Source organism: Neophocaena asiaeorientalis, unplaced genomic scaffold (assembly GCF_003031525.2).
Source record: "Neophocaena asiaeorientalis asiaeorientalis breed wild unplaced genomic scaffold, Neophocaena_asiaeorientalis_V1.1 scaffold43, whole genome shotgun sequence".
NCBI classification, from domain to species: domain Eukaryota; kingdom Metazoa; phylum Chordata; class Mammalia; order Artiodactyla; family Phocoenidae; genus Neophocaena; species Neophocaena asiaeorientalis.
The window spans coordinates 311,878-327,765 of record NW_020173674.1 but is presented as its reverse complement, the minus strand read 5'-3'; the positions used below and the strand labels follow the sequence as shown (position 1 = coordinate 327,765).

General features: G+C 66.8%; 3 protein-coding genes across 5 annotated transcripts in view; 1 reads left to right on the top strand and 2 right to left on the bottom strand.

Annotated features, from left to right (window-relative positions):
* Window positions 1–3,220: 3,220 nt before the first annotated feature.
* Window positions 3,221–5,922, bottom strand: RASSF7 (Ras association domain family member 7). Of its 2 annotated transcripts, none has more exons than XM_024749118.1 (6): window positions 5,835–5,922; window positions 5,140–5,270; window positions 4,268–4,980; window positions 3,979–4,107; window positions 3,821–3,902; window positions 3,221–3,738 (listed from the first exon to the last, which is right to left on the bottom strand). In XM_024749118.1, the coding sequence occupies exons 2-6, from the start codon at window positions 5,261–5,263 to the stop codon at window positions 3,707–3,709; spliced, it is 1,080 nt and encodes a 359-aa protein (XP_024604886.1). In that variant the 5' UTR covers window positions 5,264–5,270; window positions 5,835–5,922; the 3' UTR covers window positions 3,221–3,706. The 2 variants fall into 2 exon arrangements, with proteins under 2 accessions (XP_024604886.1, XP_024604887.1); XM_024749119.1 differs by lacking the exon at window positions 5,835–5,922 and adding an exon at window positions 5,414–5,481.
* A 230-nt stretch (window positions 5,923–6,152) lies between these two features.
* LMNTD2 (lamin tail domain containing 2) lies at window positions 6,153–12,550 on the top strand. Of its 2 annotated transcripts, XM_024749115.1 has the most exons (13): window positions 6,153–8,255; window positions 8,345–8,497; window positions 8,903–8,987; window positions 9,099–9,254; window positions 9,563–9,634; window positions 9,717–9,805; window positions 10,095–10,396; window positions 10,813–10,924; window positions 11,040–11,229; window positions 11,322–11,441; window positions 11,526–11,722; window positions 11,965–12,092; window positions 12,184–12,550. In XM_024749115.1, exons 1-13 carry the CDS (start codon window positions 8,068–8,070, stop codon window positions 12,447–12,449), a joined length of 2,058 nt encoding a protein of 685 aa, XP_024604883.1. In that variant the 5' UTR covers window positions 6,153–8,067; the 3' UTR covers window positions 12,450–12,550. The 2 variants fall into 2 exon arrangements, with proteins under 2 accessions (XP_024604883.1, XP_024604885.1); XM_024749117.1 differs by lacking the exon at window positions 6,153–8,255 and having other exon boundaries at window positions 8,429–8,497; window positions 8,667–8,987.
* Window positions 12,551–12,624: 74 nt separating this feature from the next.
* LRRC56 (leucine rich repeat containing 56) overlaps window positions 12,625–15,888 on the bottom strand; it is a 19,545-nt gene continuing 16,281 nt past the window's right edge. The window contains exons 9-13 of the mRNA XM_024749120.1: window positions 15,509–15,685; window positions 15,365–15,429; window positions 15,121–15,263; window positions 14,774–14,907; window positions 12,625–13,496 (exon numbers count right to left, since the gene is read on the bottom strand). Coding sequence (XP_024604888.1) covers window positions 13,204–13,496; window positions 14,774–14,907; window positions 15,121–15,263; window positions 15,365–15,429; window positions 15,509–15,685 — 812 coding nt within the window. The 3' untranslated portion in view covers window positions 12,625–13,203. The remainder of the gene's footprint in view (window positions 13,497–14,773; window positions 14,908–15,120; window positions 15,264–15,364; window positions 15,430–15,508; window positions 15,686–15,888) is intronic.

Sequence of the window (15,888 nt, the reverse complement as noted above, 5' to 3'; positions counted from 1 at the left end):
GCCCGGCTCGGCCGGCCATTGGCTGCGGGACCTGTACATTTGCATACGGGCCGGGCGCGGAGCGCGGAGCCGGCGGGGGCGCGAGGGGGCCGCGGCCGCCGCCTAAGTTGGGCAGAAAGCCGGCGACGGCCCCGTGCCGGGGTCGCAGGTGACGCGCGAGGGGTCCCAGGCCGGCGGGCGGGAGCTCGGACCGGGCAAGGGCAGCGGGATCGGACAGCCAAGTTGGAGGGGAGGGAAGGGTCGGGGGCTTGGGACGACCCTTCCGCCCGCACGGCGGTCCCTCCAGGCGCAGGGCAGCCACTGCCCACCGCACACTGCGCTGCTCCGGACCCACTGTGCGTGTGACAGCGGCTGATCTGTCTCTGGGCTGCGCGACCGCCCCGTCCCCTCTGTGACCCTGCAGGGCAGGGGACGGCCACATCGGGTCAGAGGGCGCGCGCCAAGGCGGGTGGTGGGCAAAGGCGCCCCGTGGACTGGGTGTGCTTTTCTGCGACCAGCAGTGGGCTGAGGGAAAACGGGGGACATTCAGGGAACTTCGCTGTCCTCCTCACGAGGGGGCTCAGGTTGGACCAGATGCCCTCTTGGAGGGAACTCTCTTTCCCTTGTGTGTCTCAGGGTGTCAGGATGTGCAGGGTTCCTGGGACCGCCTTCCCGATGTCGCCAAGCTTAAGGCAGTCCTGGGCAGGCACGGGTGCCGGGGTTCGACCCTTGGACATTGGGACAAGGACCTCCAGAACCAGCCTCTTGAGGGCTACCTCTGAGGACTTCCTTGAGGACAGTGGTGACAGATTTGACTTTTCTGTGCACTCTGCCACTTCAGCGGGGCCGCTAAGGGAGGCGGGGCTCTGAAGACCCTTTTGTGGCACCCCTGACACACCCTCCCAGGGGCGGGGGCTCCTGGAGGCCCGCTTTCCTGTTAGGGATTCTTGAGTTCACCGTGAAAATCCTGTGGTTGTGGAGCCGGCCCAGAGCAGCCTCTGGGCCTGCAGACGCCAGGAGGCCAGCAGCAGGCTCTGTCCCCTCTCCCAGGTGGTGGGGGCTGATGGTTGGGGCAGCCTGGTGGGGAGGTAGGCTTAGTCGGGGCCTTGTGTGGACTCGGACTCCCCTTTGGAGGGGCCCTGTCCTAACTGATGGTCGATGTGGTGTGCTGAGTGTCACACCCAGCAGGCTTGGCAGGGCCAGGTTCTGCAGGTGGCAGGGAGGCTGTTGGTGGCTTTGGGGCTGAGAACCAACAGAGCTGATTTGCTGCCACTGGGTGATGACTTACTCTGGGCAGCCGTCTGTGAACCCTGGTGTTCTCAGCCAGCCCTGGAGGGCCCTGCTGTGCGGGGCGGGGGGCAAGCAAGAACTCTGAGGCCAGTCGGGGCACCAGTGCCTTCCCCCCAACCCAGTCTGGCCCTGTGGAGCGACAGTGAGGATAGCTGCCCGGTACTCACAGCAGGCAGGGTCCTGCCCTGCCATCCACTGGTTTGATGGGAGCTGGGCCTTTCGTCACCTCAACACCTTTCACATCATTGTTTTCAAAGTACAGTTTAAAACTCAAAAGTAAACTTCAGCAACTCAAGGATTTGCTTAGTGATCTGAAGCACTTCTGGCAACTTTCGGGGGGTGTGGAATTTTGTTCACCTGGAACAGCCTCAGAGGAAGGTTCTGCCTGAGGACCCTCTCTGAGCTGGAGAGGGCTGTCAGCGTCCTCAGAGGCAGCCTCAGGCCAGGGGCAGGTCCCTGCCAGTGACTTCAGAAGGAACGGGTGTTCCCTGAAAACAGACGCGGAGACCGGGGGCCTTAAGTCCGCCCAGTTCTGTGTCTGCCGCCCTTTGGGGAGTGGGGAAGCCCACGACACTGGGAAGGGCATGGGCTGGTCCTCCCCTTTCCCCTGTGTGTGTAGGGTGGTCCCTAGATGGCACCTGGCCTTGCCCTCTGCTGGCCTACGTGCTCAGCTTGGGAGATGACGCCGTGCTAAGGCTCAGGGCTGGTGCCCAGCGGTCCATCCAACCCTCTGGAGCACAGGTGGGGGCTACAGGTGAAGGGAGCAGGCCCCTTGGACAGTCCCCAGTCCTCCCACCCAGGGCAAGGCCTTACTGGCCCGTGCACTCCAGGCTGCACCCTGTGTGGCCTGTGCTTGGCCCTATCTGGAGTCACAGGTCAGGCAGGAGTGTGGACAGGTGAGGGGATGGGCTGGGGGCTCCACAGAGGAAGCCGGGGCCAGATCCCTTTTGCCACCAGGCCCGTGCAGCCACTCGCATCCCTGCTGCAGCTCAGGCAGGAAGTACCGGCTCCTGGTTACTCCCATAAGCTGTGCGCTTGGTGGTTTCCTTGCTCCTTGCACTCAGGACTTCACATCCCCTACTGTCGGCCCCAAAGGAAGTGGGGAATGCCAGGCACGGCTCAGGGGCCACCCCAGAAGAAGGCTGAGTCCATCCCAAAGTTGCCCTCCCCCAAACTAAGCACGAAGACCCCTGTGATCTAGGCTGTCCCGTCCCCTGTTCCTCAATACACATGGCTGCACCCAAGCCTCAGAGCCCCCAGGTTCTGACCGGCAGAGCTCTCCCATCCCAGCCACAGCTCTCTGAGCTGGGAGCCTGTGGCCCACCCCAGGACCAGGGCTGTGATTTGGACCTCGCCCTGCCCCAATTTCAAGGCTGCAGGCATGCAGCTGAGGCTTCATGCCCACCTGGGGAGTGGAGGTGGGCGGCACACCCGCCAGGGGCCAGCAAAGCTCCCTGGGCCTCGCAGACCCAGGAGTCCCCGCAAGCTCTCAGACTCAGGAAACCTGATGGACGGGTCTGGCGCGTCCTCGAGTCCTCATATCCAGGAGCCACCCCAGAGCGGGCAGAGCTTTCTGCTGCTGGTGGGGAGCAGGCCAGAGAGGGAAGCCAGGAGGAGGAGGGGTCCAGACAGAAACCCAGGTCAGTGCTGAGGCTGCTTCAGGCACCCAGCACCACTCCAACCCCAGGCTCAGGTTGCCAAGGAGAGAAACACCCCCCCCACCCCCCACCCCCGCACACCAACAGGGAAGGGCCACCCCCCCAGGGGGTGGGTGGACACAGCAGCCTGAAATGTGAGCCCCTGGGAGCTCCAGCTTTAGACCAACTGATGACTGGTCCCTGGGAAACCCCCATCTCAGGATCTTTGGCTGCTGCCAGCCCCAGGCAGCTCAGGGGACTATGCAGGGACCCCACAGACCCTGCCCATTGCAGCCTTGGGACACACTTAAGCCACGTGGGGCAGTTTATTGAGGTTTTAGTGTCGGGGTGGGAAGGCAGCACACACACGCGTGTGCGCGCACCTGCACACACACGGATGTGGGGAAGGATGCCTCCCACACGCAAGTGCATACCTACAGGCTGAACACAGGGTGGTCCGTGCACCTCCCTTCCCCAGCAAGGAGCTGTGGCCTTTGGGGCCTAGTGATTTCTGGGCTGGCCATGCCCCGTGCTTCTCCAGGGGTCTGCGCAGATTTGACAAGGCCTAGAGCAAGAGTCCTCAGCCTTCCCCTGCCCACTGCAGCAGAAGCCCTAGGGCTCCGAGGAGTCCCACCTCAGACCCAGGGTACCAGGGCTTCCCACTGCATGGTGGAAGGAGTCCTCTGTGGCCCCGAGCTCGCCTTCTGTCATCCAGGCTGGGCTGGCCTTGGCTGCCCTTGCTCACGTCATCAGAGCCAGGGCTGGGCTGGCACTGGACGTCCACTCGGGGGCGAGAGCTGCTACCTCCAGGAGTTCTGCCTCATGGGGGTGACTGTGGGGAAGACATGGGCTGAGAGGGCTGCGGGGGCCACAGAAGGACCTCATCCCACCCACAGTGGGGGAGACAGACATACTCTCTGGGCTCAGGCTGGACACTAGGGCTGGACTTGGGGGGGCTCCCGGCAGGGGCTCTTCTCTGGACGGAGGCAGAAGATCCTGTGGGAAGAGCGGGTCAGCTTGGAGCTGGGCTGGGCCTCCCGCCAACCTGGCCGCCCTCCAGAACCGCTCTGACCTGCGTGCCAGGGGGAGCCCCGTCCGGCCGTGGGGACGGGGACAGTGCAGCCCCCGTCTGCCGGATGAACTGCTGCAGGTTACACTGACGCAGCTCCCGGTTCAGCTCCTCCAGCTCCTGGGCCTGGGCCTAGGGCACACGGGACCCTCAGAGGCACACGGGACCCTCAGAGGCGCACGGCCGTGGAGCCGCACGGCCTCACGCTCTCCCTCGTCTGATCCTGAGACCAACACCCAAATCCACCCTGCGATGGAGGAACTGGCAGGGGTGCGGGGTCCAGCGGGCTCACCTGCAGGGCGTGCTCAGCAGCCTCGAGAGCCCTGCCCACCAGGGCAAGGCTGCCCTGCACCTCCACACTCTGCCGCTCCTGGGCGGCCAGGTCCTGGCGCAGGCGTTCTGCGACAGACGCTGTGGGTGAGGGGGGCCCAGGGGCCTCTGCGGCCATAAGTAACTCGGCCTCCAGGGCGCGGGTCTGGGCGTCCAGGGCCTGCAGCCGAGCGGCATGCTCAGCCGTGGCCGCGCTCAGCGCCTGCAGGCGGGCCTGCCCCTCGTGCTCCCGGGCCTGCTCCCGCCGCAGCTCCTGCTCCCAGAAGGCCTCCTGGCCCAGCTCTGCTGCGTTCCGGCGCACCCTTCGCTCCAAGCCCTGCAGGTCCGCGCAGCAGCCCGGCATTGGTGCTACGGGACCCACAGGCTCAGGGGGCACAGGGCCGGGGGCCAGCCCAGGGAGCCCCAGGCTGAAGGGCAGTGCTTTGCAGGGCTCACGGTCCAGTGCTGGTCGAGGCTTTGGGGGAAGGCTAGCTCGTATTGGGCAGCGCTCAGGGGGAGGGCAGCTGTCTGAGGAGGGCCTCCCAGCGAGGCTGGGTCCTGTCCGCCTCAGGACAAACTGGACATCGCTGGCAAACTGTCCACAGGTCGCCTGGGCACCCACGGGACACTCCTGGGGTAGCAGCTGCCGTTCCTTCTCTCTGAGACGCTGCACAAGCACGAAGCGGCCTGTCTGGCCTGGGGTAGGGGGGAGGGGTCAGTCAGCCCACATCCCTTACCGTCTGTCCACCTGGCTTGTGCAGTTGGGGGCAGGCAAGAGGGATCAGCAGCAGCCCCACCCTCCTCGGGGCACCCCAGGTGCACCTGCTGGGCCCATCCGTGCTTCAGGGGACTCACCTATCGCTTGGGCCAGTGCGATGACCACTTCCTGACAGGTGGTCTGCTCTGAAACCCCACAGACCACACGCTGGATGCCATCCACCCACACCTTCAGCTCCATGGCCGCCAGCCCTGAGAGCATCCCTGTCCTGCAGGGAGGGTGAAGGCCACAGGGTCAGGCCCTGCCTGGCCCCAACACAGCCTGGCCCCGCTCTTCCTCCTTGAGGCCTGCCCCTCACCCCCTGAACTGGCTCAGGACTGCTGCCCCTCAGCGTCTGCTGCCCAGCCCCACCTGCAGGCCGCGCATTCCTGGGGGTGGGGTAGCAAAGACCCGTGCCCCCCAAAGGGGGAACCAGTGTGCCCTCCCGCAGCGCTCGGAGGCTTCCCCACTTCCCAGCCTGCTCTCGCCCCGCCCCACTCCCGGAACAAGGCAAATCATTAACCAGACCCAGCCACCTGGCTCGGAGGGTACAGCCCCTCCCGCGGGGCGTCCGCCCGCAGACCTCGGCCCTCCAGACCCACCGCACCCGGCACGGTCGGCCCCTCCCCACTCCCGCCCGTCCCCGCGATCGCCGCGAGGCCGCTGTCCCCGCCCGGGGCGGGTGCAGGTGCGGCGCGGCCCCCACGCCGGCCTGGCTTGCGCCCCTCCGTCGGAATCGCCGTCCGGGGCCGCTCCCTGCGCTCTGGAAGTTCCGGGACCCGGCGCAGCTCACCTGGACGCTCGCCTGCCTCCGGAATCCGGACGCGAACTGGCTGCTGCCAGGCGCCGGGCGCCGCCGCAACCTGCCGCCTACAGCGCCGCGGGAGCGCCCCGGCCCGCCACCCCATTGGCCCACGGCCGGAGAGCCCCGCCCCACACACTTCCATTGGCTCCGCGACGCGCACTGCCCGCCCCATGCCGACGCCCATTAGCCACCTACTCTGAGCCTCGCCCCTGGCCCTCCCCATTGGCTCCCCGCCCGCCCCGCCCCCGGCGGCGCCCAGGTGTGGGCGGGGCTCCGGGGAGCAGCGGAGCGGACAGAGCCCGGGTCCACGCACGCCCCAAGCCCGAAAGCAACACGGAAGCGCGTCCCAGACCGCGGTCGCAGGCGGCGCGTGGGGCAGGTGCCTGGCCGCGCTCCATGATTGACTTCCGCAGAAGCCGCCCAGTCTGAGGAGCCTCCCGCCTAGGGAGGGGGCGCCGGCCTGGGACCCCGCGAGCCCGGCCTGCGCCCAGCGGAGCCGCGGAGCCAGAACCGCCCTTCCCCCGGCCTGATGGGCCCGCGTCGGCTCTTAGCGGGAGGCAGTGGAGCTGGTTGGCCGCTGTTCCTCTCTGGCTGCTGCCAGGCTGACAATCCTGGTGGGTGAGGGGGCCGCCCAGAGGTTGCCTGGGACAAAGGCCCTGGACTCTTTGAGGTTCCTTCCCCCCACCCTTTCCTGCCCTCAGTGGGGCCCGATGCCTGCCCAAGCTGTGGACACGCTCCTGCACCAGGCCAGTCCTGCCAGGAGACCCCAAGCCAGCGCAGCAGCCAGGGCCCCTCGTAGCCTCAATGCTATATCTGTGTGGCCCAGCGGCAAGGGCATCCAGAGGCTGTACTCGCCCAATCAGACGGCCATGGGCGGGGGTGGGGGGTGGTGTCCTCCCTCCCACCACAAGCCCTACCAAGAGCAAAAGCTGAAAGTCTGAATGAATGAATGGTGAAGGAATGAAGGTGGGGGGGGCAAATACTGGAGGGTGTGAGTCTAATGGGTCAGGTCTGGGGCCTCACTTTTGTCCAGAGGCGCGGGTGAGGGGACCATTGTCATCGTTATGTAAGTGTCCCCAGGCCTCCCTGCAGTTGCTCGAGTGGTGGAGGTGGATGGGGGAAGGGGAAGGGGAGGCTTCTCTCTTGGTCAGGTAAATGGGCACCAGCCGCTATGGGCACAGAGGCCATAGGAGGAACTCAGGAGGGGTTCCACTGCTGGTTAGAGCTCAGCAAGCCCCTCCGCCAGGTTCTCCGAGCTCTCACCTGCCTCTCCCTCCTCCCCAGTCAGCTCAGGCCCCAGTGAGTCCTTTTGAAGGCAGGGATTGTTTTTTTCTTATTTACCTTATATTCTCACCAAGGCCATCCTGCTGGCCTGTGGACACACTCACAGGGCAGCAATGCCACCAATACCCACTGATCACCGTGGTCAGGCTGGGGAGGGACGGTGGGAACCTGCCCCAGCGTCGGTTGGAGGTGTTGGGCTGAGCTGGGGACCATGGCAGACCCTACTGGTCACTCTGTGTCCTCTGGGCCTGTGGAGGTTAGCTGGGCAGTAGCTCAGCCTCTCACAGCTTCTCCTTCGGGCTGGACAAGGAGGGGGCCCAGGGTCCACTCAGGGCCCCAGTCTGGGGTCTCCCTGGAGGCTCCTGGTAACAAACGGCCCCTCCCCTTCTGGGTGCTGGTATCCATGGCAACAGTGTAGAGCGTTTCTCTCCCCAGGCCTGCTTGGATTTCAGGCCTCAGGTGAGTGTTGGGGGGGAGGGCCCTGGGTCTGCGGGGGACAGGGACATCACTGGCAAAGGACTAGCACCTTTGGGGACACTTGCACTAGGCCGGGGGGCAGGATTACAGCTTCTGGAGGGCAAGGGTGACAGGGGGGAGATGAGAGGGAATGTGTGAACGAACACCCAAGTGACACGGTGCCAGGGGTGGGGGTGACCTGCTGCCCTGGCCTGGTCAGAAACACGCAGGTGTGGACACCCACGTGACTGGCAGTGTGCTTTCCTGTGGGGCAGACACACACACACACACACACACACACACACACACACACACACACCCCTTCTCGGAGAGTGACGCCCTGTGAACCAGCAGTGCCATCTTGGGGCTGCCATACACACGCACGTGCGCTGGCCACGTAAGGAGAGCCCTGCAGGGGTGCCCACACACGGGACCCAGGGCAGCCCTACCATCCTTCCTCTGAACTCCCTCAACATCAAGAATGGCCCCTGAGTCTTGTCAGGAGGCTGAAGATGCCGAGGAAAAGGCTTTCCCATCCCTGGTGGACCGAGAACTGGTCAGCGGCCACGTGGGGCCCCCAGCCAGCGCCTCTCCTGACCGTGGGGCTCCTGCATGCCCTCAGGACACCAAGCCCAGCTCCACCAGGATGGTCTCCTCTGTCAACCCGCAGTAAGGAGGGGAGGGGGGAGGTCAGCCGCTTGGGCCAGGCCAGCCAGAGAGCAGGGCCTGACCAAGCGGAAGGTGCGCTGGCCTTTCAGGTCTGCCCCGGAGTCCCTGGACCCCCGCACTCTGCGGCTGCTGTGGAGGCAGCGAGAACTGGAGATCCAGGCCCTGCGGTGGGCGATCGAGAACCACCGGGAGGCCCGACACTGCCGTATCCTGCAGGAAGTGGCTGGGCTTCCAGCCGAGAGGTCAGCAGCATATACTGCTGGTCCCCCGCCTGCCCAGTCCCCGTGCCGACCCTAACTCCGAGTTCATGTCTGACTCCAAAGTCCACTGCCAAGACCGCAGCCCTGACCCTGGCCCTGATCTTCGCCTCTAGCCCCTGTCCTTACCTGGCCCTGATCCCCCCCCCACCAGCCCTGAAGAAGTTAATATACTGTAAAGCCACCCAGACCCTAATCCCGAACATGTCTGTGGATGCTGAACCCAACCTGGACGCCACCTCCAGCCCAGACCTCTTCAGGGCCTGACCTGGCCTGGCCCAGTTGCACTCTGTGCCCTCAGGCCCCTAAAGACAGTGAAGAGGAGCCCCTCCTTCTCTCCTTGGCTGCCGACCCAGAGGTGGGGGCTGCTGAGATTGCCCTTTCCCCCAGGAGCTCGCGCAGCCGGGAGCTCTTGCAAAACCAGGTCCAAAAGCTGACTCTGGAGTTGGAAGAGCAGAAGGGACAGGCCCAGCTGGTGAGGGGCAGGTGGGATCAGGGAGTGGGGTGCGGACGGGGGGCGGAGGGGGCAGGCAGGGGTTGGCCTTGGCCGGCAGGGTCTGCAGAAGGCCCCGCCCTCCCCGAGCAGGAGAAGGCACACCTGGAGGAGCGGCTGCTGCAGACCAGAAACACGCTGCGGCAGCTGGAGGCAGAGTTGCAGGCCTTGCAGAAGTCCTGCCTCCTGCAGCTGGCCCGCTCCTCCTGGGTGGGCCGCATGCTGCGGTCTTCCACGGGCAGTGTGGAGGTGAGCCTGGCCTCTGGGCGCCCCCCCACCCCCAAGTCCGCCCTCCTCGGTCTTCCCTCCGACAGCTAGCATGTCCCCTTGAGACTGGCGCTTCCGCTGCGGGTCCCTGGGCTGCCTGGGAGGCCTGCCCCCCTCAGGCTGCCTCTGGAACCGGGACTGAGGCCTGGGGCAGGGAGGAGCTACAAGCCCTGTAGTCCCTGACACCTGATACTTAGCAAGTGTGTGCCTCAGGCACTGGGGAGGTCAGAGGGGAGAGTGACCTTGGGCAGAGGGGAGCGCTTCCCCCCAGCCTGCTGCCCCTTTTGCAGGTGGTGACGGCAGAGACCCTGATGGGCCCCAGTGACCTCTCTGAGAACGATCGGCCCCCCACTGCTGGGGTGGTAAGCGAGGCCCTCCAGGTGTGTTCTTGGCTCTGCAGTCCTGCGGGAGGGTCAGGTCATGTGCTTCTTGCTGCCTGGCCAGGGTTTCCGGCTGGAGAATGTGGACTGGAACAGCATCGCCCACCGGTACCCCAACCTCTTCACCAACCTCGAGTCCAGCTCAGATCAACAGTAACTGCACTGGGTGGGGACTCCCTAGGGGTGAGGGGAGGGGAGGGCTTGCCTTGGTTGGTATGGACCAAACTCCAAGTTCCACCCCTTAGTGTCCCTGGACAGGTCACTTAGAAGGGAAAGGGCTCTGGGCCCATCTCTGTCCAGCCACGAGCCCTTTGCCCAGGCTGGATCCTAGGGACTGGGGCCACAACTTGGTGTGCCCTGCCCTCCTTATGGAGGCTGGATGGGGGCAGGGCTGGGGTCCAGGAGCTGAAGCCACGGGCAGCGAGCTGATCTTGGCCTGCAGGCACCCCCGGGTCCCGCCGCTCCCGGAGCTCCCACCAGCCACACAGCCTGACCAGTGGAACTCAGAGCTGTACTGCCAGCAGAGGGAGCATCGTCTCAAGAGCGTTGAGTGGAGCTCCCTGCCCCTGGTGGGCACCAGCAGCTCCGGGGGTGCCGACTCTGAGTCCAGCAGCTGCCTGCTGGCTGCACGTTACCATGTGCAGAAAGTGACAGGGGACCCTCTCCAGGCGCCAGGCCACACTGCTGAGCAGAAGGAGGCACAGGCACAGAGCCTCTGCGGGGACAGTCGAGCAACGTGGGAAGGTGGAGTGGGCGGGGCTCCCCTGGTTTCTCCCCCTCCCACCCCCGCGGGACTGTGATCTCTGCCCAAAGTCCTAAAGGGTGTCCCCCACCCTCTGGGCTTTCACAGTAGCCCAGTTTGAGGCAGTTGGGGCCTTTCCAGCCACATCCCTAGGGGTTAAGGTGGTCTTGGAGGACGACTGCCACCGCCTTTGCGCTCTGGCCTGAATCCACATTCCCCCACGTCCCAGCAAGTACTGCCAGGCGCTCCTCCGCTTCGCGCAGCCTCCTGGGTCCAGCCGTCTCCCCTGTCTGCGATCCGACCCTCACCTCATGCTGCTCCTCTCCCACGTGGAGCCTCAGGGCGCAGTGGGCCAGGTCTGGCCTCACCGGAGATGTCCCCAGTGGACCCTCCATATTGGGGTTCCTCTCCTGGACAGGCCGCCTCTCCCTGGATCTCCGGAAAACCCACTCGGACAGGCAGGGCAAGAATGGCCAGGAGCCTGAGTCCCGTGCGGATCCCCATCCCCGGCATTACGGGCGCTGTCCAAGGTGAGGACGGGAGCCAGCCCCGAGCGCAAGGGCGGGAGCAGGTCTCCTAGCGGGACCCCGGTGGGAGGGGCCCGAACGTCTCGGCACAGCTCCCCTGCCCGCGCTCCCGCCCCAGCCCCACGGGCTCCTGCCTGAAGATCATGGCGGTGAGCCACCGCCGGAGGTTCGTGCGCATCCTCAACCAGTCGCTGGAGGAGACGGCCGACCTGGGTGGCTTCGTGCTGCAGCAGCTGGTGCACGACTTCCCCGTGTGCATGTACCGCTTCCCGCCCAGCACGCTGCTGGAGCCAAGGCAACACATCACGGTGCGCCCTGCTCTCCGCGCCCCTCGCGGCCCCGCCCCGGCCCCCCCGCCGCCGGCCCCTCACCCCTCACCGGCCGCCGACGCCGTCCCCAGGTGTGGGGCGAGGCGCCCAGCAGCACCAAGCGGCAGCCACCCTCCTCCTTGGGCCAGGAGCCCGTCCACTTCCACTCCAGCCGGGGCTGCGTGACCCTCCTCCTGAACCCCCAAGGCGAGGTCAGTGCGGATCCCAGCGAGGGTGGTGGGAAGGGCGGGCTTTGCAGGGTGGAGGTGACCACCGTGTCCCCCACGGCCCCGCAGGTCCTCAGCGAGCACCAGGCCGCTCACTGCGTGACCCCCGTGTGCAGGATCTTCGCCGACAACACCGACTTGTCCATCGACCGTTTCCCGCTCTCAGAGGCCCGGCCCGGTGCCGACCTCGCGGAGCAGCAGCCCCTGCCTCGACCCCCGCGCAAGGGTCGGGTGCAGGAGGCCCGGGCCGGGCGCCGGAGGCCGGGGTGAGGACCTCGGGTCCCCCAGTCCGTACCTTCTCCCCAGGCCCAGACTCGACAAAGACCCCAGACCCCCTGCTAGGACTGTCCCCCACCTCCCCAGGGCCCGCCCTTGCCAGGACCACCCTCCAGCTATTCAGGACTCCCCTCAGGTCCTCCACCTCCCCTGGCCCCGTCCCCTCCGGAACCACCCCTTCCCGCGGACAGGCTCTGTCTCTCACGACCCCCCTCACCGCCCTTCCCCCCAGGACGCGGGTCCAGTTGCCCCGCCTGAGCACCAGAAAGCTCCTCCGCCAGCGAGAGGGGCCAGCGCGGCCCGAGGGCGCCGCCGAGACCCACCCAGAGCTCCTGCCCGCCAGCCCCGTCCCCGTCCCCGGTGGGTGCGCAGCAGGGAGGGACGTGGAGGGAGGGGCGGACAGCGAGAAGGGGGCGGCCGGCCGACCCCACACCCTCATTGTCCCCCGCAGAGGCCGCGCTGGGCCTCGAGGACTGCCAGGCTAGGAAGGAACACAAGGTCCGGGTGAGCGCTGGCGCGGGCTTCCGGGCAGCCCCCGCCCCGCCCCGGCCCCGCCCTGCGGCCACTCAGGCTCCGCCCCCCCAGGTGCGCCGGAAGAGCGTGGACCGCGGCTGTCCGATGGTGGCGCTGTCGGTGCAGAGCACGGCCGAGAGCAGGTTCGGCTTCCGCTTCCTCAGCTGCCCGCCCATCACCGCGGACTCGCGCTGGCCGGTGTAGGGCCGGGCGGGGCGGCGGCACCGGCGCCTGTGCTCCCGCATCTCCACGACTGTGGCTGCGGGGCGGGGCGGGGAGAAAGCGCCGGAGGCAGGCGGTGCCAGCTGCATAGTTTATTGAACCAACGCCGCCTACCAAGTAAACCGCATTTCTGTACACCTGAGAGTCGAAAATGATTCGCTTGGTTTCCGGGTATCCGGCCCCAAGAGGAGGGAGCTGGCCACCCCATCCCCGCGCGGGGAACCCCACAAGTCCACCAGGGATGGGAGGCGTGGTCGCACCCTGGTTGGCCTAGGGCAAGCGCCTCTGCTCGGGACCACGGCAACCCAAGGGTGGCTCAGAGCCCTGGGGCGGCTGGAGGGCTGGCCAGGGGATGGACAGGGCCCAGCTACAGCCACCTCGGCCTGGGCCCAGTCTGCTCTCTTCCAGGCCTGCTCCTCCAGGGAAGGCCAGGCCACACGGAAGAGGTGGGCAGCTGGGCCAGCGGTGGTGAGTTGGACCATCCTCTCCTGGGCTTTCCCTCTTCCCACCCTTGGTGGTCCCAACTCCTAACTTCCTTCTACCAAGAGGGTCCTCTCCTGTACCAGGCTCACTTCCCACCCCCCAACACACCCGCCCAGGTCCTCTGGGTTCTGTGAGGCCAGAGTTCACACGGGGGCTCCCACGATCGCCCTGGGGCCCTTGCCTACCGCCCGGGCCAGCCTGGCAGCGGGTAGTGATGTACACTAGGGGTGGGGCTGGGCTGGGGCGATGAGGTTCAGGTGCGGCATGCGCTGGAGGCTGGGGGTCTGGCTGCTGGATCTGGTGCTGGCTTTGGGCCTGGACAGCCTTCGGCTCGAGGGCTGGAGCCTGAGGCCACCTCTAGGGCTCTCAGAGCAGTCACTGCAGCCAGCCCCTGACCCAGGCCAGGCCCCAGACTATCCAGGGCTCTGAGGCGACGCCCCCGAAACTGCATATCTGTGGACCCCCAGGAGCTGCTGCCCCTGTCAGATGGCATGAGGGACTTGGGAGGAGAGGGGGTCAGGTTGTAGCCCAGGGTCCTGGAAGGCTCTGGAAAAGAAGGAAAAAGACGGCATGTCAGACAAGGGCCCCCAAGGAGTCACTTGGGGTGGTCACCATGGGCAGGGCTGCAGTGTCCACTGTGGCTCCTCCCCTTAGCCCTTCACCCCCCCGCCAAGGCAGCACCCCACTGCCCCACTTCCTGTGCTCCCCAGGGAAGCTGTGGCCCCTCGGCCCTGTGACCTCTGACCTTTGCTTGAGCTGGACCCACCTCTGGGGAAGTCTGGGCTCTAGCTCTGGGTCACTGGGTCCCGTCCCCTAGGGCATGCTCACAGGCTGGTGGCCCTGGGGCAGTTCCCAAACCTCCCCTACAGAGCGAGGCCCTGGCACCTACCTGAGGGCAGGCTGGGTGGGTGTGTCCGTGGTCACCCAGAGCCCGCCCGGCCCCGGACTGTAGTAGGAGGTCCTGGCACCCCTTTGTCCCTCACTGCCTGTCACCCCTCCAGCCACTCCTCCTGGCTGCCTGCCTGCTCCCCCTCCACCTTTCCACCCCTCCTGGCTGTCTCATAGCCCACCTTCCCCAGCCCCTCCCCGCAAGCCGCAGCCAGCACAGGAAGTGCAGAGCTTTGACCTGCCCTATCCCTGCTCCACCCTGGCTTCCTTGATGTGCACCCGCCCCCAGTGCCACGCCACCCCGGAGGGTCACTGGGCCAATCTTGCAGCCTACATTCTGTGGTCCCTGCTTACAATGCCCCCTCCCCGGGTTTGCCCACCCAGCTGTTCTGCCAGTCGGTTCAGACCCTTCCTCCAGGAAGCCTCCCTGGGGCCTGCTGGGTGAGGGGTCTCTCTGCCTTAAGGCCCTGCATTTGCTCCTTTCAGCCATGGTCACTCTGAAGCCAGTGTCCCTGAGGGAGGGCCTCGCCTGGCTTAATTCTGTGTCCCGAGCCCAGCACAGGCCCTGTCTGCAGAGGAAGGGCAGTCGCCCCCCCCGCCTTGGTCTCCTGCCCATCTGGTGGCCTTGCTCCCTTGGCTGGCCTTGTGCCAGGCTCCCCTCAGGACTTCTGGTGGGCCTGCCCTGCTTGCTGGTCCTGGCCCCTCACTGCGCCCACCCCTGGGCCACTTGCTCTTTCATCCAGGACCCCTCCGGCCTCTGCTCACACTGCCCTCCGGAGGGCCTTCTCTCTCTCTCTCATCCAGCCCTGGTGGCCACATGGTCCCATGGGTTCAGGGGAGGGGGACTTGGGGTGGGAACCCCTTGGTCGTGAGGCCCCACCCCCCAGAGAGGACCTCCCCGTCCCACCCATCTCAGAGCCGAGGTCGCGCGGTACCTGGGGCCAGGCTCGGGGGGCGGGGGCGAGTCGTGGGCCCAGCCTCGTCCTGCTCTTCCTCAGGGCCCCTCTGTGGGCCCCCAGGGGCGGCAGCCCCCTCCTCCCGGGACTCCAGGCACCTACTGGGTTGGGGACTGGGGTGCGGGGAAAGAGAGAGGCTGCAGCCCTGCGCCTCCTTTGGAGCCAATCCCCGATGAGTGTGGCTCGGGCTGGTGCCCCAGCCTTGGGCTCCCGTGACCAGCCCCTCCAGCCACCAGGAGGACCAGCGAGCACTCAGCCAAGGCAGGTCTCAGCCAGAAGGGACACACAGGGCGGCGGGGCCAGGCTGGGGGGCGGGGAGAACCCACCGCAGGCGCAGCTCCCTCAAGGCCGGAAGCCTGGCCGAGGCCAGGAGGTGGCGGCTGTCTGCAGGGTCAGGCCCTGGCGCGGAGGGCCGGGCGGCCAGGTCTTCGGGCCTGGGAGGCGGCAGCCTCTCTGGGTGCACCCCAGCCTGGGGAGGGACGGGCTGGTTCAGGGGCACGGCCTTCGGGGAGGTGCTGGGGCAGGCGCCCTCAGGCCGGGGCACGGCCTGCTGGGGGGAGCAGGCTGTACCTGGCACTGGTGCCGGCGCTCCTGCAGGCCTTTGGCGGGGTTTCCACAGAGGACCCGGCCGGCACCTGAAGAAGAGGGTGCGGCTGGGCCTAGTTCGGGGCTGAGGGGCTACAGGGCAGCTTCACGCCGAGGTGGGTCGCCTACCGTGGGTGAGGCTGCTGGCGTCGTCCTCTGGGGCTGGGCCCTGGGGAAGAAGGCCTGCAGGTAGGGGGCCCCCGGGGACCAGCAGGGAGCGGGGCCAGGGCCTGGGGGCCCTGCGCTGGGTCTCAGGTGAGCCTAGCTCGGGGCTGCGTCTCCAAACAGGGGATCCGTGGGGAGAACCTGCACAACAGTCAAAATCAGAGGTCATCAAGGCCCACGCCAGCCGGCCACCCAGGATCCCCCCAGCTGAACCGTGTCCACGGAGCAGGGCCCCCCACCACCCAGCATCCGTGTGCCCGAGGCCCAGCGCCACCAGGGGGCAGATTTGGCCCTCCTTTCCCCCTGAGGATGGTTGGGGAGGCCCCCACCAGGACTGCCCACAG

Excerpts from the sequence above, each read along its gene's own strand:
- LMNTD2 (XM_024749115.1), top strand. The coding sequence starts at position 8,068 with ATGGCCCCTGAGTCTTGTCAGGAGGCTGAAGATGCCGAGGAAAAGGCT. Across the intron at positions 11,442-11,525 it reads TCCTGAACCCCCAAGGCGAG|GTCCTCAGCGAGCACCAGGC; the intron begins GTCAGTGCGGAT and ends ACGGCCCCGCAG. Across the intron at positions 12,093-12,183 it reads CAGCCCCGTCCCCGTCCCCG|AGGCCGCGCTGGGCCTCGAG; the intron begins GTGGGTGCGCAG and ends TGTCCCCCGCAG.
- RASSF7 (XM_024749118.1), bottom strand. The coding sequence starts at position 5,263 with ATGCTCTCAGGGCTGGCGGCCATGGAGCTGAAGGTGTGGGTGGATGGC. Across the intron at positions 4,981-5,139 it reads CGCACTGGCCCAAGCGATAG|GCCAGACAGGCCGCTTCGTG; the intron begins GTGAGTCCCCTG and ends CCCCTACCCCAG. Across the intron at positions 3,739-3,820 it reads GTCCAGCCTGAGCCCAGAGA|TCACCCCCATGAGGCAGAAC; the intron begins GTATGTCTGTCT and ends TCTTCCCCACAG.